Raw genomic sequence first — 27,988 nt, 5'->3', positions numbered from 1 at the left:
CCGAATCAGCAGAGTGAAGGTGATTTGTCAAAATGAGTGGCTGTTGCTCCGGCTGCTGGCCAGCAGGAAGTCTCCAAGGTTACGGCCCTGTGTGAGGAGAACTAAGGAGTGCTACTGTAGCTAGCTCTCCTCGTACCTGGCGCTATTGGCACGCTTGCTGTTAAGATGATTCAGTCATTTACTACTGAGTGGTGGACCGCGGAGCTAGATAACACTCAGAAACAGGAAGCTCAGATTGGACAGAGTGTTTATTATATGATTACATTATTAGGTTATATGGAATAAAGTGTTTTGTTTGTCCTCAGTGCTCACGAGCTGTGATACAGTGTGGGTGGATGTGTGTGTGTGTGTGTGTGTCAGCTTAAAAGTCGTTATCGCTCTCCTCTAATAGCTGGGGCCTCAAGGGCCCCCTGGAGGCCCGGGATGGCTTGGGCGCCGCGACTTCTAGACTGTCGTTGTCGTCCTCCAGGTCCTCATTCTCCTCCTCACCTTCCTCATCATCATCCTCGTCCACGTCTATTTCACTGTCCTCTGTCTGAAAGAGCAGACAGAGTTAGCTAACAAGGTTCGTACCTTAGCATGATAGTGCCTTAACACAACTACAAGCCAAAGTCTGATGGGTTCTAGGAGGTTCGGGAAATTCTACACACATACAGGGTACATGGGGTAATGCTCAGCTAGTGCTAATACAACCACCTAGGGAAACATTTCACTGTGCGGTGCAACCAAACTCTAAACTACTACCAATCAGATGTTGCCATCTAATGAGCTAGCCAATCGGATCTACTCATGTGATCTGCTCAGTTCACATCCATCATGGCTAGGGGCCACACATGCCACAGACTAGATCCCATGGTCCCACACCAACCTTCCCTGTCCTCCGTGTGGGGGCGCGAGGAAGTGAGTTGGACGCAACCGCTTTGGGCTTTTGAAATACGAATGGTGGAGAGAAAAGGAGGGAAATGAAGTGAAAAGGGGATAAAACAGAGAAATATGAGATGATGAGGAACAGGATAGGTAGAAAGAACAGATGGGAAAGAGAGAGAGTGATGGAGAAAGAAGAGAGGGCTCTGTGTATCTAGCCAGAGAAGTCTCCATACACAAATTCATGGGAGACAAACCGATCTCTAAACACTGGAGACAGATTACCAAGCGCTTTTGCCTCTCAGTCTCATTTCTATTGGACGTGCTGTCCTTTGGGGTGGCGTTACCTGGGAAGTGCTCTCTTGTCCTACTTTTCGTTTGCCTGCGGTAAAGCAGTCTCAGGCTGGCATTATCCTCTATCGACTGTAGTCATACCTCACTGGTAGGTATCACTTAATATGGAGTGAATGAGTTGAGTTTCTAAAAAGGAGTGAATCATAATTTTTGGGGGGCGCTCGTTATCGTCATGGTTACCCCTTTACTGACCTCCTCGCTGTCTCCACCCTGCATGTTGCCGACGAGCCGCGCTCCGCCTCTCCCTGTTAGGATAGAGGTTTAAGGGTCAAGTGTGATATGAGGCAGCTGGGTCCCCGTGGGGACAGGGGTGGGCGACTCTGGAACCTGGTTTTTTTTCTCTCCAGCCGAACTGCAGTCTAACACACCTGATTCAAACGCTGTAGTTTAAATCAGGTGTGTTGGAGCAGGGCTGGAACGAAAGCCGCCATAGCACACGGTGGCCCTCCTGGCTGGACATGGCCTCATGAAGAGGGGTAACGCTAGAGTAGAGAGTTAAGTACCTGTCATAGGGCCGTTTCTGGTGGGACGGGGTTTAGAGGGTCTGCGATCCTCCATATCACTGTCTGAACCCTCGTCCTCAGGGATGTCCATATCGGAGTCCTCGTCTTTGGCTATGGAGATATACAACTAGAGTATTACGGCCAAGGGCAGTATTTATTGATTAAAGCATGGCATTCAAAGAATATTACACGTGCAATGCAAGCAGAATGAGTTTGACCTCTGAATTGATTACTTTTCAAATTATGCGTGAGACTGTGTTCGAGCATCGATTCATGTGTGTGTGTGTGTGTCATCAAGCGCGTGATGTTGATTGTGGTTTATTGAGTGTGTCATACAGGTGTGTGTTACTGAACGCGTGTCACCTCCACTCCTCATCAGCCTCCTCTCCTCCTCCCGCAGTTTGTGCTGCATCATCCTAAGGGTGTTCTCAGTCTCCTGAGATAGAACAAAGAAAAATAAGTTGATATAGCCTTTTGTACATCTGTCAATCACAATATATCAGGCAAGACCATGTTTCGAGGTAACAGCCAGTAGAATTCATACCAGGGGTGTGTTCAGTGAGGTGAAATGTTCACAATGTTGCAGATAAAAGTTTTTTTTAAAGATTAAGCTGACGGGATTCGCTGTTCTGCATGACAGACAATCACTTCTGTTTGAAATTTTTATTTTTATTTCACCAGGTAGGCTAGTTGAGAACAAGTTCTCATTTACAACTGCGACCTGGCCAAGATAAAGCAAAGCAGTGTGAACAGACAACAAGTAATACAGGTAACTGCCAAAATAATGGAACCACTTAAGTAAATGAAAAATACTAAGTATATTAAAAGCAGGTGCTTCCACACAGGTGTGGTTCCTGAGTTAATTAAGCAATTAACATCCCATCATGCTTAGGGTCATGTATAAAAATGCTGGGCAGGCCATTATTTTAGCTACCATGGCTAATACACCCATTGGATGACAATGCCCCCATCCACAAGGCACGAGTGGTCACAATGGTTTGATGAGCATGAAAACAATGTAAACCATATGCCATGTCCGTCTCAGTCACCAGATCTCAACCCATTTGAACACTTTTGGGAGATTCTGGAGCAACGCCCGAGACAGCTATTTCCACCACCATCAACAAAAACAAAATTATGTAATTTAATGTTAAAGAATGGTGTCGGATCCCTCCAATAGAGTTCCAGACACTTGTAGAATCTATGTCAAGGTGTATTGAAGCTGTTCTGGCGGCTCGTGGTGGTCCAACTCCTTATTAAGATACTTTATGTTGGCGTTTCCTTTATTCTGGCAGTTACCTGTATATTTGTGAACATTCCGTAACATCGCACCCTCTTGAACAGGCCCCCTGACGTCTATGGTACCAACCAAATACAACCCTATGACTGAGGAGGACGCTCGCTCACCTCAAACCTCTCCTGCTCCAGTCTATGGTAGTCCTCCAGCTGCTGCTCCAGGAAGCTCAGGTTACGGAACTTCTCCACGTAGGTCTCGTACTGCTTCTGCAGGTCCTCCTCAATCTTTTCATACTCATCCATGAATGCTGGCCTGGGAGAGGAACAGGTGTGTGAGTGTGAGAAAACTAGTGTTAAGCTGAAATGTTTGTGAGCTATTAATAAGACATTGTCTTAGAAAAATAAATGTAATAAAAAAATATTAAAAAAATATGCAACTATTTCAAGAGTGTTGGACTCTCACTTCTATATTATGGGATTGTTGTTTCTTGGCTTCTAGACTAGCACCCTGCTAAAATGTATTGATGTGCAAGAGAAAAGAGTTAGGCATGAAGATAAAACGTGCTTACTGCTTAACTCATGAGCAAAGTTGATTCAATAATCTTTAAAGCATTGTACACGGTATTCATTTCTAATAAAAATGAAATTATAATTTGTTTTCTACCGCTTCCCAGGTATTTATGAACAAATATTGAGATACAGCATCAGGACAGTCTTGGGGCAAAAGTTAGCCTCTAGATGATAGTAATTTTAGTGCTGTACTGTAAGGGAAATCATGGGTTTTCAATTTGCAGTCAGCTCTGACCATTTTGTCTGACTTCTCTTTCCAGGCAGTATGGATATGGATGGAAAGTTTCTTTATTCTGGATAGGAAGGTGGCCAACCTGCACTCCGCTGAGCATGACTTCCTCTATGGCGCAGAGGCAGAGAATCCATCTCAGAAGAGAATCCTCCACCACCTATTGAGGGGGTTCTTTCTCTCCCGATCATCCAGCACCCCACTGTTCCAGGTGCCTCACTAACTGGGCTTCTGAAAAATAGCCCTACAACAGAGGCAAGGAGGAATACCAGTACCCGAGGAATCCTGATGGCACTTCCCCACTACCCTCAGACATTCAAATCCTGGGTAGTCTCGAAACAAGCTGGGTCTGAGTGGAACTGGGTTGCTGTGGAGAGCCGGTGTGGAGGCCGGCGGGATGCTTCTCAGGTTTTCAACCAATGAGGGGAGAGGGTGGAGGATGGAGGCCAGTGCACAGACCAATGGAGGATCTCGGACTATGACTTCGAAGACGACCTCCGGCTGTTGGTCCTGTACACAGTCACAGTCTAGAAAAAGGCTCCGGACTGCAGGGAGGACGAGGAGGGGGCAGAGAGGGCCCAGCAGAGGAAGAGGAAGAGAAAAGCTTCCAAGGGCAGCTTTGAGGACTCCGCCTCCTCCAGGAAGCGCCCAATGTGGTTGTAAAGAGCAAAGTGGGTGTGGTCAGATGGGCAAGCAAGCACTTGGCCTACTAAATGAACATAGGCAACCCCATGCTTCAGCCTATTTATTTATAGCCACTATGCTGCGTCAGTTGGGCTACAGGTTATAATACTCGTTGCTAATAGCATACCTGATAATATGGACAATGCATATAGCCTATGTTAAAATATGTTAAATTAATTTCATGGTCCAATATGTTAAAATGATTTGTACAAATAATTTGACCAATATGTTATTGGGCTCATTTCTCGAGGTGGAAATTATATTTTAGATGGCGTCAGCATAATTGTATTTTCATTCATTTTGGAGTACAATGTCCTTTTAAAAAGTCATCAGAACTAAGCTTCTCAGTCCTTCTAAATATCTATATATTTTTTTTAAACACATAAATTGCCACAGAAGTTTCTCCTAACTCACCGTACACTCTGTAGAGTCTGGAGTCTCTTCCGATTCCTCTCCAGCTCCTGTTTCTTCTTCTCCATTTTGGACTCCAGGCTGGTCTCATCGGAGGACACGTTGTTCAGCATGTCTTTGGTTTTATCCACGCTTTCCTGGACCACAGAGCAAGACACATATACATTAGCTAGAGTGGTTGCTATTGAGAGTGAATGGTGGTGGAACAGACATATGAGCCGTGTCTGTATCTCAAGACAATACACACCAAAACTTCCTTGATGGCTGCTCTGAGGGCCTTCTCTGTCTCGTTGATCTCCAAGGGTCTGGAGATGGCAGCAGTTCTCATCTCCTATAATGAAGAGAGACAGGATCAACATGATATGGTTCAACTCTCAAAGACAACATGTCATTATAATCTGTCACAGATATTCTGGTGAAGAATTGCATAGACATTCTTCTCCAAAGTTTTCTTCTAAGTAATACTTCTAAGTAACCAGTGTGTGCCTGTCCGCAGCGTTCCAATGTCTTCTCAAATCAAGTGCCGTGTCAAATATTTTAAATGATACAGATGTCTTTGGTAACATTTCCACATAACGGGGGGCTGTCAATCCGTCACCCACAGTCCCAGACATGCAGTCAAAATCTCAGATTGCTTTCCCCAGCCGTGGTGTGTTTCTGAGCCTGTGTGTGTGTGTTTCCTTCACCCTCAGGTCCACCTCCTTCCCCAGCAGATCGTAAAGCGACGCTCCTTTAGACGTGATCTCCGAGGCCAGCTGCCTCGCTGCCTTCAGGTCTGCAATCTGGATCACAGACAAGAGAAGGAGAATTCAGAGGAAAAAGCCTGGAAAAGTACATTTGAAAACACTAAACACGTAATACAGAAAATAACAATATTTCATGACGATAGAGTTGTTTTTCTTTCCTTTTTTGTGTGCAATTTTCATGGCGGTGTCACCAGCCACATCATCAATAACTAAATATATTGTAATAGTGGGGAAAAACACCAGGGCCCAGATTCACAAAACACTTCTTACGCAAAAACTTAAGAAAAAAAAGTAAGTAAGTATAATTCATCAACAATATCTTAAGATTGAATGATTTTCTTATGAACTTTTCAAACATCTTCTTACGGCTGTTTGTTGCAAGGCAACCATTTTAGCTATCTAGCTAGCAATGGCAATCATGTTAGCATATTTTGTACTGAGATTACTGTTCTAAAACATGTTCTTGGGTTTAAAATAATCAATAATGAAACTTTCAGATGAAGTCTGTGAGTGAATTAAACATGTTCAATTGCTTTCATGAGCTTTTTCTCTCACTGCCCTGAGTTTAAGACAAGGGTTTAGCTATCTTGGAATTAACAACATTTCCAAGAACTTTATTTTCAATAATCACATTTCTTCTTAACTTTTTGCTTAAGGAGAACATAAGTAGCGCAATAACATTTCCAATAATCTTTTTGAGGAATAGCAACTTAGCTTAACGTTCTTCTTAAGTCTATAGTTAAGGAAAAAATGGCAGTTAAGACATTTCTTCTCAAGAAGGTTTCGTGAATCTGGGCCCAGTACTTAAGGGCTGTTGACTGTGACTGCTAGTTTTGGGTTGTCACCAGTAGTTATTGATTCGTTCAAGTACTGATTACAGCCTGAATGTCTGGCCTGTGGTTATGGAGGACTGCATCTTTGTGCCTCATGCAATGTATTGTTCTGCAACATAAGCATAAAGCGCTAAGTACACAAAGTGTGGGGATATCCAACCCTTGTCATATGATGAAGCTGTAAAGTCTCAAAATAACATTTCGCTTGTTTGCAATGTGTGCTGTTTAAACGTAGTGCCAAACATTGGGATGCTGGACACAAGCAGGGATGATGAGTGCAATCTAGATGAGATAGTTGATGTATCAGCAGTGGGCACAGAAAATGAGCAGTGGGCACAGAAAATGTTTTGACTGTTTCAATCGGAGAGGACTTCACTTTATTCATGTCAACGCATGGAGCCTGCTGCTGAAATTAGAGGAATTAAAATCTCCTCGCTTCTAACACCTGGGCTGCAGTAGTAGCTGTGACTGAGACATGGCTCGACGGGTCATTTGAGGACAATGAGGTTGAGCTACCTGGTTATAGCATTCATAGAATTGACCGAAACGGTGGCGGCATGTGCGTCTTTACTAGGAATGATGTGCATTTTAACCCTCATTCAGATCTGAAAATGGATGGACTTGAGGTTGCACCAGTAGATATACTTCTTCTTAAATGTCGTCCTATAGTTGTCGGTGTGTGCTATTGGACTCCTAAGCAGAATAATTTCTATGATTACTTGAATCAAATTGCTGTGATCACAATGTATTTGCTGATAGAGAATATATTCTGCTTGGCGATTGTAATACAAATGTGCAGTTATCACCCAAGAAAAGTACACTAGTAAATGCCCTGTATAACTGAAACAACTGATTGTTGAGCCAACCCGGGTGTGTAGAGAGTAGGTCAACTTTGGATTTGATTATTGTATCATCAGACCAAGAGAATGTCTGTCAGTCAGAAGTCTTAAATATAGTTTTTAGTGATCATATGGTAACCTACTGTACCCGTAAGAAATCCAAAATACTACTTGAGCCAGGTAATAACTACATGAAGGTACGGTCTATGAAACATTACTCAAAGGAACGTTTGTAGAAGTACTTGGAAATTTGTATTGGTCTCATGTACAAAACTGCGATGTTGATCAAGCTTGGTATCTTTTAAAGATATGTTTCTGTCTGCACTCGACTCTCTGGCTCCGATGAAACAAAGTAGAATCAAACAGTGGTCAGGGAAATGGATCACTTCCGAGATCTTAGACCTCACAAGGAAAAGGGATCGCTACCTGGCCAAATTCAAAAGGACAAATCTACAAGATTATGATGGTTATAGTAACTGTATAAACCAGATACACAATGGATAAGGTCAAATCCAAACATAACATAGACACTGTTAATGCCAACTTACATCAGACTCGTAAACTGTGGAACATTTTAAAAGGACATTGGCTCAAAAACTAGGTAAAATCCTGTAGTGTTGGCCTTGATATTGATTATGTTTTATGCGATAACCAGATAAAAGGTTGCAAATATATATATATTTTTTTACCACTATAGCCTCATCTCTGGTTAAGTTGTTACCGACCTGCTCTGGACACTATGGCCAGTCTTTCATTAACAACTTTTACCATAGCAAAGGTATCACAAATGATTTGTTTGAGCTGTGCATGGTAACAGAGGACAAAGGACCCACAAAACACCAGTCTCAACGTCAACAGTGAAGAGGCGACTCCGGGATGCTGGCCTTCTAGGCAGAGGTCCTCTGTCCAGTGTCTGTGTTCTTTTGCCAATCTTAATCTTTCCTTTTTATTGGCCAGTCTGAGATATGGCTTGCTCTTTGCAACTCTGCCTAGAAGGCCAGCATCCCGGAGTCGCCTCTTCACTGTTGACGTTGAGACTGGTGTTTTGCGGGTACTATTTAATGAAGCTGACAGTTGAGGACTTGTGAGGCGTCTGTTTCTCAAACTAGACACTCTAATGTACTTGTCCTCTTGTTCAGTTGTGCACCGGTTAGAGACAGTTTGCTCTGTTCTGTGAAGGGAGTAGTACACAGCGTTGTACGAGATCTTCAGTTTCTTGGCAATTTCTCGCATGGAAAAGCCTTCATTTCTCAGAACAAGAATAGACTGATGCGTTTCAGAAGAAAGGTCTTTGTTTCTGACCATTTTGAGGCTGTAATCAAACCCACAAATGCTGATGCTCCAGATACTCAACTAGTCTAAAGAAGGACCATTTTATTGCTTCTTTAATAAGAACAACAGTTTTCAGCTGTGCTAACATAATTACAAAAGGATTTTCTAATGATCAATAAGCCTTTTAAAATTATAAACTTGGATTAGCTAACACAACGTGCCATTGGAACACAGGAGTGATGGTTGCTGATAATGGGCCTCTGTAAGCCTATGTAGACATTCCATAAAAAAATCTGCCGTTTCCAGCTACAATAGTCATTTACAACATTAACCATGTCTACACTGTATTTTGGATCAATTTGATGTCCTTTTAAATGGACAAAGAAATGGCTTTTCTTTTAAAAACAAGGACATTTCTAAGTGACCCTAAACTTTTGAACGGTAGTGTATATATTCTTATTCCGTTCCTTTACTTTTGTGTGTATTAGATAGTTGTTGTGGCAGGAAAGTGAGAAGGGGAGCTATACAGGTACGATCATGTTAGACTTGCGAAAATATTTTGACACTGTGGACCATGATATTCTCCTGATGAAACTGAAATGCACGGGTCTAAATGATGTAGCAGTGAATTGGTTTAGGTCTTATATGACCAACAGAACACAAGTACGTAATGTTGGTGATGTTCTGTCAGAGGCCAAAGAAACATCATGTGGAGCACCGCAGGGATCAATTTTAGGGCCTCTCTTATATATGTTAATGATATGCCAGCTACAGTAAAGTGCAAACTCCTGCTTTATACTGATGACTCAGCCATACTGATATCAGTCAAGGATACAGTTTACATAGAGGAGACCCTGAGTAAGGAATTGCATTTTGTTAGAGATTGGTTGACTGACAACAAAATGTCGCTACATTTGGGGAAAACTGAATACATTTTTTTTGGAACAAAACATAGATTGCTTAGGGCTGACAAGATAAAGGTAAACTGTGCAAGCAAGGAGATTTACACTCGTTTTTGATTCACTTATTTTGGTGTGTCCCTAGATCAATCCCTTTCTGGAGACCTGATTGCTGCTAAAAATTATTTCTAAAATGGCAAACAAATTGAAATGGTTTATATCGTAACACTAGATATTTTAACATCAAAGTTAAGAAACTGCTTGTCTCAACCTTGATTCAGTGTAATTTTGATTATGCCTGCTCTGCATGGTATAGTGTGCTATCAAAAAAGCTGAAAAAGAGAATACAGGTCATGCAAAATGATGTTATCAGGTATATGCTTAAATGTCCCCCCCTAGGACCTATATAGGGGTACAGGAGTTTCTGGAGGTGGGCTTGTTGCTTTGGAGTCCAGAATGATGACAGAAGTGAGCGCTATGGGGCGATAGTCATTTAATTCAGTTACCTTTGCTTTCTTGGGTACAGGAACAATGGTGGCCATCTCTGGGATAGATTGAAAATGTCCGTAAACACACCAGCTAGCTGGTCTGCGCATGCTCCAAGGACGTGCTAGGGATGCCGTCTGGGCCGGCAGCCTTGCGAGGGAGAACACGCTTACATCGGCCACGGAGAAGAAGAACCCACAGTCTTTGGTAGCGGGTCAGTGGCACTGTTACCCTCAAAGTGAGCGAAGGTGTTTAGCTTATCTGGAAGCAAGACGTCGGTGTCCACGATGTGGCTGGTTTTCCTTTTGTAGTCTGTGATTTAACTAGGCAAGTCAGTAAAGAACAAATTCTTATTAACAATGACGGCCAAACCCTAACCTGGACGACGCTGGGACAATTGTGGGCCGCCCTATGGGACTCCCAATCACGGCCGGTTGTGATACAGCCTGGATTCGAACAAAATTGTTATGGCATACTTTGTCATAATCAACTGTGATAATTGTCTAGTAAAATATATAATTTTGTCATTCCTTCTAAGATTCTGATCTACGACAGTGTGTACAGAGATGCCCAAAGTGGTCAAAATGCAAATCCCAAACAGTTTAGGCGGGTCGAACCTAGGGGTGTAAACGTTTAAACGAAATTGGGATCTTTAACGTTAAGAAAAATCTGTAACGGAAAAACAATGGTTTTGCCCCCTCCACAAAACTCAAATCACAGTGTGTGTTCAGTCTTCGGTCTGTTGCGTATAAAATATCCTAGCCTATTAATTGATGATAAGGCCCTGCTTTACTGAAGTTGCGAGACATTGAAAGACAAGAAATTGCGAAATACAACATTCCAGCACGCTCCTCCTGTCTCTCTCCGTCCCTTGCTAGCTCGCTATGAAAGATCAGAGTGTTTGTGTTCTCGGAAGCACGGCAACTAAAATTGGTCTCCTCCATTCCAAAAATACTGAATCTTAGGAATCGATTCTTAGCGGACGATTCCTACCCCCAAAAAGCAATGTCTTTCCCTGACTTTTCCTAAATGGTTGTATTTTACATTGCTCATGTCAGAATTTTTCAACTCACAAACAGAAAAGTATTTAGAGCCTTTTTACCCCATAACTATTCACAACTTAACCCGCAAGACATTGAGCTGTAGGATGTTTGTACCCAGCCAGGCACTAGGCATGTGTCTCTGTCTCTCTTTCCGCACTGAAGCATACCACACTGCATCCTTGCCTCTGAAGCTAAGCAGGGTTGGTCTTGGATGGGAGACCAGAAGGATTAGGAGGCACTTTCCTCTGGTCTAAAAAAAATATTAGCCCAATGCCCCAGGGCAGTGATTTGGAACATTACCCTGTGTAGGGTGCCGTCTTTTGGATGGGAAGTTAAACGGGTGTCCTGATTCGCTGTGGTCACTAAAGATCCCATGGCACTTATCGTAAGAGTGTTAACCCCGGTGTCCTGGCTAAATTCCCAATCTGGCCCTCATGCCACCTAATCATCCCAAGCTTCCAATTGGCTTATTCATCCCCCCTGTAACTATTCCCCAGGTTGTTGCTGTAAATGAGAATGTGTTCTTAGTCAACTTACCTGGTAAAATAAGGTTATAGATAAGAATGAATGGGCGATAATTGTGCACGTTACTTCACAATTAAACTAGGCCTAACTGAATGATAAGGACGGTGAAGAGGTTGATTTATATATAAAAACAATAGTGTGATGACGAGTTCATGTTATGCCTACCCATCAGCATTGGCGCTCATGATTTTAGCAAATACTTTGACGGCGCGGCTTGCGGGTTAATACTGTATCATTCTCTTTTACTTTGTCAAAAGAAGCTGTTACAGGACTGTTTTATTTGCTATAACTATTACTAAATGTATTGTAAGGGAAATGAAAACATTCTACGTGTTGCACTAGACTTTTAGAATACTGCAAAACATATCTGAGTTGATGAGCGAGGGGAAGCGATGCTTGTCAGCCTGCGCATCAAAACTACACCAAAACTAAACCTAAATTAATTTCACAAACAATAAGAGCTGGCCTAAAGACAAGATTCAATTGACAATAGTTGATGAGTGACAATATTATGGGTGGTAAAATTATACATGAAGAGATGGGCACGAAATGGAATTGACAGACGCAGGGAAGAAGGGAGCATCACTTTATCAAATACTCCAAGTAAAACGTTTCACAAAGAGCATATTCTGCAGTTTCTATGACACTTACCTTTGTCAAATAACTCAAAATTCAAGAGGTGCAGCTCTATTTCCAAAAATAACCGCATGGCTATGCGTTCAGAACACGCGGCAGCATTGCTCTAGCGACTAAGACTAGTAACATAAAACTTGAAATATGCTATTCTGTTTTTTTAAATACCTTTTCTTATTTCCACAATGTTTCTTTAGACCTGCCAAAATTAAATAATAGATTTCTGTGTGATGGATTTTAACTCTTTAACTAGTGATTTTTCATTTTTACTTTTAGCTAGAAGTAACAAACTAATGAAAATGGTATTATGTTCTTTGAATTAATATTTTTTTTAGTATTCTAATTGTATTTATTCTAAGACCTTCATAAACAACCAAATTATTATTCTTCCGATAGCATATATGAAATGTATGTATTAGACTGTTACGAATGTTGATGTGTCATTGGCTGTGTTGAAAATAGGAAAAGAACAATTAATTCAAAGAACATAATTGAACAGTAGTATATAAGCACCAACTCTTGTTAAATAGTGCGTAAACAATTGTAAAGGATGAATTGCATGAAGAAATATTATTGGAAATAAATGTATCCACAATAGTGTAATTCTACAAAGTCCAGGCCAACGTTTTTCACTAGGACTTTGTAGATTTACACTATTGTGGCTAAATTTCTACATGGATTTATTTCCAATAATATTTCTTCATGCAATTCATCCTTTACGCACTATTTAGCAAGAGTTGATGCTTATGTTTGTACACCTTGCGGGTGGACATGCATCTGATGCATATGCTAAAGGTGACCCCCGGCAACGTTCTCTAGCGGGTACTTATAGGCTGAAAGGCCAGGCGGTTAGTGTTAAAAAGCCGTAGTGTACCTTTACAGACAAACAAAAACGCCGTAGCGGAGGCACTTTCAAGGGTATATGACTGCGGTAGATATACTTTAACTTCAATGCCTATATGGAGGTACATGGAGTTATCATATTTGGAGGTAGGCCTACATGGAGTTGGCAACATGGAGGTACATGTTACAGTGTCATTCTCACCTTGGAACCCAAGTCAAACTTGAATTTGCTATTGTCCTCCTCCACTTTGTCCCCTGAGGCCATCTCCTTGGTCTTCATGGCACTGTACAGCACTGAGGTGATCTTCAACATCTCTTTCACAGCGTAGCCATCAGCCTGGTACAGACGCTTAGTGTTCACCTTGATGTGAGCCTTTGTTGCCTGGAATCAGGTGAAAACACATTTTGAGTTCCCCTCCAAAAACCTGTTAGCCTCGTAAACTACACATTCCCTTATTTTCTAAAGACGTTAGCACTTAAAATTAAAGTGGCCTTGTAGAACAGTTACTACAAAATAATACGATATGTGATAGACAAATATGGGAGGTCTCAAAATAAACAAAATATTGACAAACAGACAAATAAATGAAACAAACGGAGTGGCTGTGAATCCAACTTCTCTGGACCCCTCTTCCCGACAGCTAAAGGTCCCTAAGCTTCGGTGCATATACTTGACACTGTCTCTGCTCTACTGTACTCTGGCGAATGGTGCCCATTTAACAAAGTAAGACCAAGGCTGACGGGACTTTAGCTCTGGGGAAAAGGGATCCAGGGACGCGGGCACCACCTCTGCCTTAAACAAATGACAATGCATCTTTACCATAAATTGGGCCACTGCCTTTATGAAGAAAATCCTGTCTGTCTCCGTGTCCACGTCACTCGGTATGTCCATTTGCGGTTCGTATCTGTTGGAACGACAGAAACGTACGATACAATAAAAAGCATTGCAGCAGTGTGCTGTATCGTATGCATTTGTCAGAAGACTAGCTACTGCATTTGTCAGACTTTGCCTATTTATCACCTTTTCACAAGCCAAATGAGAATTTCTGCCACCAGGGTAAAGTTGGGGGTCCTGAAGTTCTCCATGGATATCAAGCGAGGATAGCCCAGAGCCCGCATCATTTCTGTGAAATCTGTCAAGAGATGGTTATTTGCATTATAAATGAGATCCACTAACTACTTTCTGCTGGCTGATACACAATAAGTTGGAAACCAGTAGAAAAGGTAACTATTGTCATGATACCTAGACCAATAGTTCATATTGAACCTATCTGCTACCCTAAATAGCAAGAAAGCTAGATTACTTTGGCAAATAGCCACCCTGTATTGCAAACCTTAGGAGAAACATCTTGTTTTCATCACGTAGCTAACGTTACATAATGTTAGAGTATCACAGTATGAGTCATAATACCCATAAAACCTAGTGGTCAAACACAGAAATGGTTCCAATTGTTTTTTCCCCCCATAAAATGTTTCCCTTGGGGGATTTCACTACCACTTCAAATAAGGTCTGTGTTGTGTAGGCTTACCCTAATGTGACATTTTGATAACCATGTAAATCTTTCTCTGACAAGGTGAATTTTATCAAAACATGACGATCTTGACGAGACTACAAAGGTAAGAATCTCTGGATTAACTATCTCATGTTACTGAAATCTGTTTAAAATGGACAATTCTGTGAACTGTGTTAGGTAAGTTTAAGTTTACACAATAATTGTTATCTAGCTAGCTCATGGTTGCTAGCTAGATAGCAACATTAACCTGGCTAGATGGCTACACTAGATATTAGTCAATAAAACAAGTCGATCATTCTTTGGCTTTTATAAACCATCAGTCTAGCTTGCTAGTTAACTAACTTAGATGGTAAAGAGGCATTCCTGATAATGTTTGTTTGTGTCTATGGGTGATGGGTGGGTACTTCAGGTACTACTTGACTTGTTTTTGTCATAATTGGTCAAGCTCATTACATTTGGTTGGGAATCATTGATGGACAGCAATATTCAAACCTTGTCTCTGATTTTCAAACAAATTTAAGTCTAGACCACTCAGGAACACTCAACACTTCTTGGAAAGCCATGCCGGTGTGTCTTTGGCATTCAAATTTGTGTAATTCTTGTGTGAAAAATAAAACTATCCCAGGGCTAGGTTTTCAGAAGACTGAGGTGGGGTTTCCTCTAACTTTTTACCTGGGCTTTGCTCCTTTCATATTTATTTTGATCCTGACAAACTCCCCAGTCCCTGCTGATGACAAGCATACCCATAACATGATTCAAATCAAATCAAATCAAATTTTATTAGTCACATACACATGGTTAGCAGATGTTAATGCGAGTGTAGCGAAATGCTTGTGCTTCTAGTTCCGACAATGCAGTAATAACCAACAAGTAAGCTAACCTAACAATTCCACAACTACTACCTTACACACACACACAAGTGTAAAGGGATAAAGAATATGTACATAAAGATATACTGAATGAGGGTGGTACAGAACGGCATGGCAGATGCAGTAGATGGTATAGAGTACGTATATACATATGAGATGAGTACTGTAGGGTATGTAAACATAAAGTGGCATAGTTTAAAGTGGCTAGTGGTACATGTATTACATAAAGATGGCAAGATGCAGTAGATGATATAGAGTACAGTATATACATATGAGATGGGTAATGTAGGGTATGTAAACATTATATTAAGTGGCATTGTTTAAAGTGGTAGTGGTACTTTTTTACATAATTTCCATCAATTCCCATTTTTAAAGTGGCTGGAGTTGAGTCAGTATGTTGGCAGCGGCGCCGTAAATGTTAGTGGTGGCTGTTTAACAGTCTGATGGCCTTGAGATAGAAGCTGTTTTTCAGTCTCTCGGTCCCTGCTTTGATGCACCTGTACTGACCTCGCCTTCTGGATGATAGCGGGGTGAACAGGCAGTGGCTTGGGTGGTTGTTGTCCTTGATGATCTTTATGGCCTTCCTGTGACATCGGGTGGTGTAGGTGTCCTGGAGGGCAGGTAGTTTGCCCCCGGTGTTGCGTTCTGCAGACCTCACTACCCTCTGGAGAGCCTTACGGTTGTGGGCGGAGCAGTTGCCGTACCAGGCGGTGATACAGCCGACAGGATGCTCTCGATTGTGCATCTTGTAAGAGTTTGTGAGTGCTTTTGGTGACAAGCCGAATTTCTTCAGCCTCCTGAGGTTGAGAGGCGCTGCTGCCGCTTCTTCACACGCTGTCTGTGTGGGTGGACCAATTCAGTTTGTCCGTGATGTGTACACCGAGGAACTTAAAACTTTCCACCTTCTCCACTACTGACCCGTCGATGTGGATAGGGGGTGCTCCCTCTGCTGTTTCTGAAGTCCACAATCATCTCCTTTGTTTTGTTGACGTTGAGTGTGAGGTTATTTTCCTGACACCACACTCCGAGGGCCCTCACCTCCTCCCTGTAGGCGTCTCGTCGTTGTTGGTATCAAGCCTACCACTGTAGTGTCATCCGCAAACTTGATGATTGAGTTGGAGGCGTGCATGGCCACGCAGTCGTGGGTGAACAGGGAGTACAGGAGAGGCTCAGAACGCACCCTTGTGGGGCCCAGTGTTGAGGATCAGCGGGGTGGAGATGTTGTTACCTACCCTCACCACCTGGGGGGCCCGTCAGGAAGTCCAGGACCCAGTTGCACAGGGCGGGGTCGAGACCCAGGGTCTCGAGCTTGATGACGAGTTTGGAGGGTACTATGGTGTTGAATGCTGAGCTGTAATCGATGAACAGCATTCTCACATGGGTATTCCTCTTGTCCAGATGGGTTAGGGCAGTGTGCAGTGTGGTTGCGATTGCGTCGTCTGTGGACCTATTGGGTCGGTAAGCAAATTGGAGTGGGTCTAGGGTGTCCGGTAGGGTGGAGGTGATATGGTCCTTGATAGTCTCTCAAAGCACTTCATGATGACGGAAGTGAGTGCTACGGGGCGGTAGTCGTTTAGCTCAGTTACCTTAGCTTTCTTGGGAACAGGAACAATGGTGGCCCTCTTGAAGCATGTGGGAACAGCAGACTGGGATAAGGATTGATTGAATATGTCCGAAAACCACCAGCCAGCTGGTCTGCGCATGCTCTGAGGACGCGGCTGGGAATGCCGTCTGGGCCTGCAGCCTTGCGAGGGTTAACACGTTTAAATGTTTTACTCCACTCGGCTGCAGTGAAGGAGAGCGCAGGTTTTGTAGGGGCCGTGTCAGTGGCACTGTATTGTCCTCAAAGCGGGCAAAAAAGTTGTTTAGCCTGTCTGGGAGCAAGACATCCTGGTCCGCGACGGGCCTGGTTTTCTTTTTGTAATCCGTGATTGACTGTAGACCCTGCCACATACCTCTTGTGTCTGAGCTGTTGAATTGCGACTCGATTTTGTCTCTGTACTGGGACTTAGCCTGTTTGATTGCCTTGCGGAGAGAATGGCTACACTGTTTGTATTCGGTCATGCTTCCGGTCACCTTGCCCTGGTTAAAAGCAGTGGTTCGCGCTTTCAGTTTCACGCGAATGCTGCCGTCAATCCACGGTTTCTGGTTTGGGAATGTTTTTAATCGTTGCTGTGGGTACGACATCGTCAATGCACTTCTAATGAACTCGCTCACCGAATCAGCATATTCGTCAATATTGTTGTTGGACGCGATGCGGAACATATTCCAATCCGCGTGATCGAAGCAGTCTTGAAGCGTGGATTCAGATTGGTCGGACCAGCGTTGAACAGACCTGAGCGCGGGAGCTTGTTGTTTGAGTTTCGTTTTGTAGGCTGGAATCAACAAAATGGAGTCGTGGGTCAGCTTTTCCGAAAGGGGGGCGGGGGAGGGCTTATATGCGTCGCGGAAAGTTAGTATAAAACAATGATCTAGGGGTTTTTCCAGCCTGGTAGCACAATCGATATGCTGATAGAATTTAGGGAGTTTTGTTTTTAGATTAGCCTTGTTAAAATCCCACAGCTACGATGAATGCAGCCTCAGGGTGTGTGGTTTCCAGTTTACAAAGAGTCAGATAAAGTTCGTTCAGGGCCATCGATGTGTCTGCTTGGGGGGGAATATATACGGCTGTGATTATGATTGAAGAGAATTCCCTTGGTAGATAATGGCGGTCGACATTTGATTGTGAGGAGTTCTAGATCAGGTGAACAGAATGACTTGAGTTCTGTGTGTTGTTATGATGATCACACCACTTCTCGTTATCATAAGGCATACCCCCCGCCCCTCTTCTTACCGGAAAGATGTTTGTTTCTGTCGGCGCGATGCATGAAGAAACCAGCTGGCTGCACCGACTCCGTTAGCGTCCCTTGAGTTAGCCATGTTTCGTGAAGCAGAGCACGTTGCAATCCTGATGTCTCTCTGGAATGCTACCCGTGCTCGGATTTCATCAACCTTATTGTCAAGAGACTGGACATTGGCGAGTAGTATGCTAGGGAGTGGAGCGCGATGTGCCCGTCTCCGAAGCCTGACCACGAGACCGCCTCGTTTGCCCTTTTTTCGGCGTCGCACAGGGTCGCGGCTGGGATCAGATCCATTGTATTTGGGTGGAAGGCAAAACACTGGATCCGTTTCGGGAAAGTCATATTCTCTGGTGGAACGATGATGAGTTGACGTTAATCGTATATTCAGTAGTTCCTCCCGACTGTATGTAATGAAACCTAAGATTACCTGGGGTACCGATGTAAGAAATAACACATAAAAGAACAAAATACTGCATATTTTCCAAGGAACGCGAAGCGAGGCGGCCATCTCTTTTCGGCGCCGGAAGTTGAAGTTTATTCTGCCAACACAATACTTGAAAATAGAGAGGGTTTCACTGTGATGTATTGGATTTGACCCAACCCTGTAGTTTTTCAATTTAGACCAGAAAGAACATTTATTTGCTGGGTTGTCTTGCAGTATTACTTAACAGCCTTGTTGCAAACAGAATGGATGATTTGGAGTGGATTTTCTAACACAGCCTTATTTCTTTTCACTTGTGAAAAAAAGTTAAAGGGGTGCAGACTTTCTTTCGGCACACTTGTGTTCAGATTACTTGTATTTTGCTAAATTTGTACCTTGTAAACTGTACACACACCAACGTTTGCCAAGCGTCCACTCGAAGCTTGTTCCACTGTAATCAATAGTGAGCGCAAATTCAATCACTCACATCGATATTGTATGGAAATCGATGGAGCTGGGACAATTCGCTGTCACTACATGTGCCTTTTGTGCTCTTCTAAAAGACAAACCTCAAAGAACTAAGATATGATACAAATACGGTGCATCCGAAAAGTATTCAGACCGCTTGACTTCTTCCACATTTTGTTAGGTTACAGCCTTACTGCAAAATGTATTCAATTACATGTGTTCCTCATCAATCTACACACAATACTCCACAACGACAAAGTGAAAATTGTTTTCAATTTATTTTTGCAAATGTATTAAAAACTTTAAACAGATAACTTATTTAAATAAGTTAAGTATTAAGACCCTGTGCTATGAGACTCAAAATTGAGCTCAGGTGAATCATGTTTCCATTGATCATCCCTAAGATGTATATCCAACTTGATTGGAGTCCACCTATGATAAATTCAATTGATTGGACATGATTTGGAAAGGCACATAACAGTCTATTTAAAAGATCCAACAGTTGACAGTGCATGTCCAAGGGAAGAAAAAAAAAACTAGCCATGAGGTTCCAGGAATTGTCCGTAGAGCGCCGAGACAGGATTGTGTCGAGGCACAGATCTGGGGAAGGGTACCAAAACATTTCTGCAGCATTGAAGGTCCCCAAGAACACAGTGGCCTCCAACATTCTTAAATGGAAGAAGTTTGGAACCACCAAGACTTTTCCTAGAGCTGGCCGCCCAGCCAAACTGAGCCATTGGGGAGAAGGGCCTTGGTCAGGGAGGTGACCAAGAACCTGATGGTCACTTTGACAGAGCTCCAGAGTTCCTCTGTGAAGATGGAAAAATCTTCCAGAGGGACAACCATCTCTGCAGCACTCCACTAATCAGGTCTGTATGGTAGAGTGGCCAGACGGAAGCCACTCCTCAGTAAGACACATGACAGCCAGCTTGGAGCTTGCCAAAAGGCACCTAAAGGACTCAGACCATGAGAAACAATATTCTCTGGTCTAATGAAACTAAAATTGAACTCTTTCGCATAAATGCCATGTGTCATATCTGGAAGAAACCTGGCACCATCCCTACGGTGTAGAATGGTGGTGGCAGCATCATGCTGTGGGGATGTTTTGCAGCAGCACGGACTGGGAGACTAGTCAGGATCGAGGGAAAGACGAACAGAGCAAAGTACAGAGAGATCCTTGATGAAAACCTGCTCCAGAGAGCTAAGTACCTCAGATTGGGACGAAGGTTCACATTCCAACAGGACAACGACCCTAAGCACACAGCCAAGACAACGCAGGAGTAGCTCCTGGAAAAGTCGCAAAAACCATCAAGCGCTCTGATGAAACTGGCTCTCGTGAGGACCGCCACAGGAAAGGAAGACCCAGAGTTACCTCTGTTGTAGAGGATAAATTAATTAGAGTTAAATAAACTTCAGATTGCAGCCCAAATAAACGTCCCTTTTTCAGGACCCTGTCTTTCAAAGATAATTCGTAAAAATCCTAATAACTTCACAGATCTTCATTGTAAAGGATTTAAACACTGTTTCCCATGCTTGTTCAATGACACAATTAATTAACATGCATCTATGGAACGGTCATTAAGACACTAACAGCTTACAGACGGTAGGCAATTAAGGTCACAGTTATGAAAATTTAGGACACTTTCTACTGACTCTGAAAAACACCAAAAGAAAGATGCCCAGGGTCCCTCCTCATCTGCGTGAACGTGCCTTAGGCATGCTGCAAGGAGGCATGAGGACTGCAGATGTGGCCAGGGCAAAATATTGCAATGTCCGTACTGTGCGACACCTAAGACAGCGCTACAGGGAGACAGGAAGGACAGCTGATCGTCCTCGAGTGTTATTTATAACTTGTCAGAAATGTCAGCTCACGTTTTTTAGCCCATAGATTATGTTTGAGTGTTTGAGTCACTTAAATATCAATTGAATACACATTAGACCTGATAAAATGCAGAGAAATGCAAGAAAATTTGCTTTAAAATAGGAACATTTTCTCTGCCCCCATAACAAAATGTGTAGAATTGTAGGAAACAAGCTTTGAACCTGCAGAATGTTCTCTCAGCCAACAAGAGGGGTGTGAACAGTCATGAACAGTGCTTGTGTCTATAGAAATGGCGCGAGCACGAGATGTTCCCCAATGCTGGAAGGGGGCCTGAATGAAAAAGATTGGGAACCCCTGTTCTATTGAGCTTGCCAGCTTGTCGTCTTAAAAATCAGAAATTAGCAGTGGTGTAAAGTATTTAAGTAAAAATACTTTAAAGTAGTACTTAAGTAGTTTTTTGGAGTGTCTTTACTATTAACATTTTTGACAACTTTTACTTTTCTTTAGGAATGAAGTTAAAGTACGTACTTTTTATTCCATACATTTTCCCTGGCACCCAAAAGTACTCGTTACCTTGTGAATTTGTTTATTTAAAAAAAAAATGTATTTCACCTTTATTTAACCAGGTAGGCCAGTTGAGAACAAGTTCTCATTTACAACTGCGACCTGGCCAAGATGAAGCAAAGCAGTGCGACAAAAACAATAACACAGAGTTACACATAAACAAACGTACAGTCAATAACACAATAGAAACATCTATGTACAGTGTGTGCAAATGTAGAAGAGTAGAGAGGTAAGGCAATAAAGAGGCCATGGAGGTGAAATAATTACAATTTAGCATTAACACTGGAGTGATAGATGTGCAGATGATGATGTGCAAGTAGAGATACTGGGGTGCAAAAGAGCAAGAGGATAAGTAACAATTTTCCTGTCCTGCTAAGCATTCATATTATCTAAATCACACACTTATCAAGAGAACATCCCAGGTCATCCCTACGGCCTCTGATCTGACGGACTCCCTAAACCGGGGTGGGCAAACTTTTTGGCTCAGGGGCCAAATCGGGATTTTGAAATTCAATTGAGGGCCGCATTTTTTGGATGACCAATTGTTTGTTAAAATCAATTTGCGGGGGCCTTCCGAGTGGCGCAGCGGTCTAAGGCAATGCATTGCAGTGCTTGAGGAGTCACTACAGACCCGAGTTTGATCCCAGGCTGTGTCACAGCAGGCCGTGACTGGGAGACCCATGAGACGGCGCACAATTGGCCCAGCGTCATCTGGGGTAAGAGAGGGTTTGGCAGGCTGAGATTTCTTTGTCCCATCGCGGTCTAGCGACTCCTGTGGCGGGCAGGGCGCAGGTGTATGTTCCTCCGACACATTGGTGCGGCTGGCTTCTGGGTTAAGCGGGCATTGTGTCAAGAAGCAGTGCAGCTTGGCTGGGCCGTGTTTTGGAGGACGCAAGGCTCTCGACCTTCACCTCTCCAGAGTCCGTACGGGAGTTGCAGCGATGGGACAAGACTGTAACTACCAATTGGATACCAAGAAACTGGGGAGAATTTTTTTTGTAAAATAACCCCGAAGTAAAACATTTTTTATGTCACGCGGCCCGGATTGAAGTGCCCAGCGAGCCGGATACAGCTCGCGGGCCTTACTTTGCCCCCCCCCTTGCACTAAACACATGCTTAGTGTGTGTCCAAACACAAATTATCAATGAACCCACCAGGTACAACCCCAAATCTGTAAACACAGGCACCCTCATAGATATCATCCTGACCAACCTGCCCTATAAATACACCTCTGCTGTCTTCAACCAGGATCTCAGCGATCACTGCTTCATTGCCTGCGTCCGTAATGGGTCTGCGGTCAAACGACCACCCCTCATCACTGTCAAACGCTCCCTAAAACACTTCAGCGAGCAGGCCTTTCTAATCGACCTGGCCCGGGTATCCTGGAAGGATATTGACCTCATTCCGTCAGTAGAGGATGCCTGGTTATGTTTTTAAAAGTGCTTTCCTCACCATCTTAAATAAGCATGCCCCATTCAAAAAATGTAGAACCAGGAACAGATATAGCCTTTGGTTCACTCCAGACCTGACAACCCTTGGCCAGCACAAAAATAACCTGTGGTGTACTGTATTAGCATTGAATAGCCCCCGCGATATGCAACTTTTCAGGGAAGTTAGAAACCAATATACACAGGCAGTTAGGAAAGCAAAGGCTAGCTTTTTCAAACAGAAATTTGCATCCAGTAGCACAAACTCCAAAAAGTTCTGGGACACTGTAAAGTCCATGGAGAATAAGAGCACCTCCTCCCAGCTGCCCACTGCACTGAGGCTAGGAAACACTGTCACCACCGATAAATCCACGATTATTGAGAATTTCAATAAGCATTTTTCTACGGCTGGCCATGCTTTCCACCTGGCTACCCCTTCCCCCAATCAACAGCCCTGCACCCCCCACAGCAACTTGCCCAAACCTCCCGCATTTCTTCTTCACCCAAATCCAGATAGCTGATGTTCTGGAAAGAGTTGCAAAATCTGGACCCCTACAAATCAGCCGGGCTAGACAATCTGGACCCTCTTTTTCAAAAAATTATCTGCCGCAATTGTTGCAACCCCTATTACTAGCCTGTTCAACCTCTCTTTCGTATAGTCTGAGATCCCCAAAGATTGGAAAGCTGCCGCAGTCATCCCCCTCTTAAAAAGGGGGAGACACTCTAGACCCAAACTGCAACAGACCTATTTCTATCCTACCCTGCCTTTCTAAGGTCTTCGAAAGTCAAGTTAACAAGTTAACCTTCTCCGCTATGCAATCTGGTTTCCGAGCTGGTCATGGGTGCACCTCACCTCAGCCTCAAGGTCCTAAACGATATCATAACTAGAGGTCGACCGATTAATCGGAATGGCCGATTAATTAGGGCCGATTTCAAGTTTTCATAACAATCGGAAATCGGTATTTTTGGACACCGATTTGGCCAAACATTTTTATTTACACCTTTATTTAACTAGGCAAGTCAGTTAAGAACACATTCTTATTTTCAATGACGGCCTAGGAACGGTGGGTTAACTGCCTTGTTCAGGGGCAGAACGACAGATTTTTTACCTTGTCAGCTCGGGGATTCAATCTTGCAACCTTACGGTTAACTAGTCCAACGCTTTAACCACCTGTCTTACTTTCCACTCCTCGAGGAGCCTGCCTGTTATGCAAATGCAGTAAGAAGCCAAGGTAAGTTGCTAGCTAGTATTAAACTTATCTTATAAAAAACAATCAATCAATCAATCAATCATAATCACTAATTAACTACACATGGTTGATGATATTGCTAGTTTATCTAGCGTGTCCTGCGTTGCATATAATCGATGCGGTGCGCATTCGCGAAAAAGGACTGTCGTTGCTCCAACGTGTACTTAACCATAAACATCAACGCCTTTCATAAAATCAATACACAAGTATATATTTTTAAACCTGCATATTTAGTTAATATTGCCTGCTAACATGAAATTATTTTAACTAGGAAAATTGTGTCACTTCTCTTGCAACAGTTTGCAGCTGTTTGGGCCGCCTGGCTCGTTGCGAACTGTGTGAAGACTACTTCTTCCTAACAAAGACAGCCAAACGGGGGATGATTTAACAAAAGCGCATTTGCGAAAAAAGCACAATCGTTGCACGACTGTACCTAACCATAAACATCAATACCTTTCTTAAAATCAATACACAGAAGTATATATTTTCAAACCTGCATATTTAGCTAAAATAAATCTAGGTTAGCAGGCAATATTAACCAGGTGAAATTGTGTCACTTCTCTTGCGTTCATTGCACGCAGAGTCAGGGTATATGCAACAGTTTGGGCCACCTGGCTCGTTGCGAACTAATTTGCCAGAATTTTACGTAATTATGACATAACATTGAAGGTTGTGCAATGTAACAGGAATATTTAGATTTATGGATGCCACCCGTTAGATAAAAAACGGAACGGGTCCGTATTTCACTGAAAGAATAAATGTTTTATTTTCGAGATGATAGTTTCCAGATTCGACCATATTAAATGACCTGTTGTCGTTCCTGGTTCGAGCGAGGAGAGGGACGGAAGCTATACTGTTACACTGGCAATACTAAAGTGCCTATAAGAACATCCAATAGTCAAAGGTATATGAAATACAAATCGTATAGAGAGAAATAGTCCTATAATAACTACAACCTAAAACTTCTTACCTGGGAATATTGAAGACGCATGTTAAAAGGAACCACCAGCTTTCATATGTTCTCATGTTCTGAGCAAGGAACTTCAACGTTAGCTTTCTTACATGGCACATATTGCACTTTTACTTTCTTCTCCAACACTTTGTTTTTGCATTATTTAAACTAAATTGAACATGTTTCATTATTTATTTGAGGCTAAATTGATTTAATTGATGTATTATATTAAGTTAAAATAAGTGTTCATTCAGTATTGTTGTAATTGTCATTATTACAAATAAATAAAACATTATTTTAAATCGGCCGATTAATCGGTATCGGCTATTTTTGGTCCTCCAATAATTGGTATCGGCGTTGAAAAATCATAATCGGTCGACCTCTAATCATAACCGCCCTCGATAAAAGACAATACTGTGCAGCCGTATTCATCGACCTGGCCAAGGCTTTCGACTTTGTCAATCACCACATTCTTATCGGCAGACTCAACAGCCTAGGTTTCTCAAATGACTGCCTCGCCTGGTTCACCAACTACTTCTCAGACAGAGTTCAGTGTGTCAAATCGGAAGGCCTGTTGTCCGGACCTCTGGCAGTCTCCATGGGGGTGCCACAGGGTTCAATTCTCGGGCCGACTCTTTTCTCTGTATACATCAATGATGTCGCTCTTGCTGCTGGTGATTCTCTGATCCACCTCTACGCAGACGACACCATTCTGTATACATCTGGCCCTTCTTTGGACACTGTGTTAACTAACCTCCAGACAAGCTTCAATGCCATACAACTCTCCTTCCGTGGCCTCCAACGGCTCTTAAATGCAAGTAAAACTAAATGCATGATCTTCAACCGATCGCTGCCCACACCTGCCCATCCGTCCAGCATCACTACTCTGGACGGTTCTGACTTAGAATATGTGGACAATTACAAATACCTAGGTGTCTGGTTAGACTGTAAACTCTCCTTCCAGACTCACATTAAGCATCTCCAATCCAAAATTAAATCTAGAATCGGCTTCCTATTTCGCAACAAAGCATCCTTCACTCATGCTACCAATCATACCCTCGTTAAACTGACTATCCTACCGATCCTTGACTTCGGCAATGTCATTTACAAAATAGCCTCCAACACTCTACTCAGCAAATTGGATGCAGTCTATCACAGTGCCATCCGTTTTGTCCCCAAAGCCCCATATACTACCCACCACTGCGACCTGTATGCTCTCGTTGGCTGGCCCTCGCTTCATATTCGTCGCCAAACCTACTGGCTCCAAGTCTTTGCTAGGTAAAGCCCCGCCTTATCTCAGCTCACTGGTCACCATAGCAGCACCCACCCGTAGCACGTGCTCCAGCAGGTATATTTCACTGGTCACCCCAAAGCCTATTCCTCCTTTGGCCACCTTTCCTTACAGTTCTCTGCTGCCAATGACTGGTACGAATTGCAAAAATCACTGAAGCTGGAGACTCATATCTCCCTCACTAACTTTAAGCATCAGCTGTCAGAGCAGCTCACAGATCACTGCACATAGCCCATCTGTAAATAGCCCATCCAACTACTTTTTTTGCTCCTTTGCACCCCAGTATCTCTACTTGCACATTCATCTTCTGCACATCTATCACTCCAGTGTTTAATTGCTAAATTGTAATTACTTCGCCACTACGGCCTATTTATTGCCTTACCTCCCTAATCTTACCTCATTTGCACACACTGTATATAGATTTTTTCCCTATTGTGTCATTGACTGTACGTTTGTAATTTCCATGTGTAACTGTGTTGTTGTTTGTGTCACACTGCTTTGCTTTATCTTGTTCTCAACTGGCCTACCTGGTTAAATAAAAGGTGAAGAAAAAATAAATATATATATATATATCCCTAATGTTGACCAATGACCGACGAAGGGGCGTAGACTTCGACTTGCTTCGTAAAGATGTGCTTTGTTTTCATTAACGTAGCTACACAAAAGCTTCAACATTCACAAAAAGTGGCGTTAGGTGATGACGATTATCTATTAGAACTAAACGTATAAGATATCCTAAGCCTTTGTTTACCAGACCTTATTTTCGGCTTTAATCTCATACCCCCATTAAATTCCCTATAGCATTAACTAACGAGCCACGGCGGGCCTCCGCGTTATTAGTGCCTACAAAAAGACGCCATTACTATTACTCTCTATTACAGACATTAATAGCGAATATATTTATAACTACCTCTTCTGTCTGTGGTAATAGCTAGATAACGTTACTTACTTCGTAAGTCTCTAAAGGACATAGTTTGTTCGTGTTGTGGCACTCAATCACCCAAGGAAGTCTTCTGGAGCCTGAGAGATTTGAGAAAAATCAGATACTGGCTTATGCTACCAAAGTCGACGATTCAACTGTGGTGGCATCATCACTAACGTTACTTTAGCTAGCTAACTACGTTAACATTAGCCAAATCAGAAACATGACAGCCCGTAATGTAACGTTAACTATTTACATGAACTATACACTTCGAGCAATACACCCAGTTGATATCGTATTTGCGGCATAATGTTCTTAAAAGTTGCACACGATAACACAATACCTTAGCAAGGAAGTTTAAACACGATTTACCTTATCTTGGATGTTAGATTGGTTAGCTTCTTCTATGAGGTATAGCTTGTTAGCTATCTGGCAACACCAAAAAATATGTTTGCCCGTCTCTATGGAATCCAATACTACGGAATCATAGAGGAGACAAACCTGTCGGTTTTAATGGAACGCATTCTCATAATTTAGCTAAAATAAGTTTGTAGCTGGAAAAAGGATCATTTCGTTATTATTATAATAATCTAGTTTATAGTCAATATAGTTTAATTGTCATCACGTCAGCTTTGTATAGCCAAATAGCCTATAAAGGTTAATTATATAGTTGGTTGA

At 42.7% G+C, this 27,988-nt stretch overlaps 1 protein-coding gene across 2 annotated transcripts; it reads right to left on the bottom strand.

Annotated features, from left to right (window-relative positions):
* Window positions 1–230: 230 nt before the first annotated feature.
* On the bottom strand, window positions 231–27,796 carry cluap1 (clusterin associated protein 1). 2 transcript variants are annotated; one of them, XM_024008137.2, is made up of 13 exons: window positions 27,683–27,796; window positions 27,338–27,408; window positions 13,992–14,103; window positions 13,791–13,875; window positions 13,173–13,352; window positions 5,538–5,633; window positions 5,099–5,182; window positions 4,855–4,988; window positions 3,129–3,270; window positions 2,058–2,157; window positions 1,722–1,832; window positions 1,411–1,463; window positions 231–535 (listed from the first exon to the last, which is right to left on the bottom strand). In XM_024008137.2, exons 2-13 carry the CDS (start codon window positions 27,357–27,359, stop codon window positions 362–364), a joined length of 1,293 nt encoding a protein of 430 aa, XP_023863905.1. In that variant the 5' UTR covers window positions 27,360–27,408; window positions 27,683–27,796; the 3' UTR covers window positions 231–361. The 2 variants fall into 2 exon arrangements, with proteins under 2 accessions (XP_023863905.1, XP_023863906.1); XM_024008138.2 differs by having other exon boundaries at window positions 2,085–2,157.
* Window positions 27,797–27,988: the final 192 nt, after the last annotated feature.

This window comes from Salvelinus sp. IW2-2015, linkage group LG18, assembly GCF_002910315.2.
Source record: "Salvelinus sp. IW2-2015 linkage group LG18, ASM291031v2, whole genome shotgun sequence".
Classification (NCBI taxonomy): domain Eukaryota; kingdom Metazoa; phylum Chordata; class Actinopteri; order Salmoniformes; family Salmonidae; genus Salvelinus; species Salvelinus sp. IW2-2015.
This window is presented reverse-complemented; position numbering and strand designations above follow the sequence as displayed.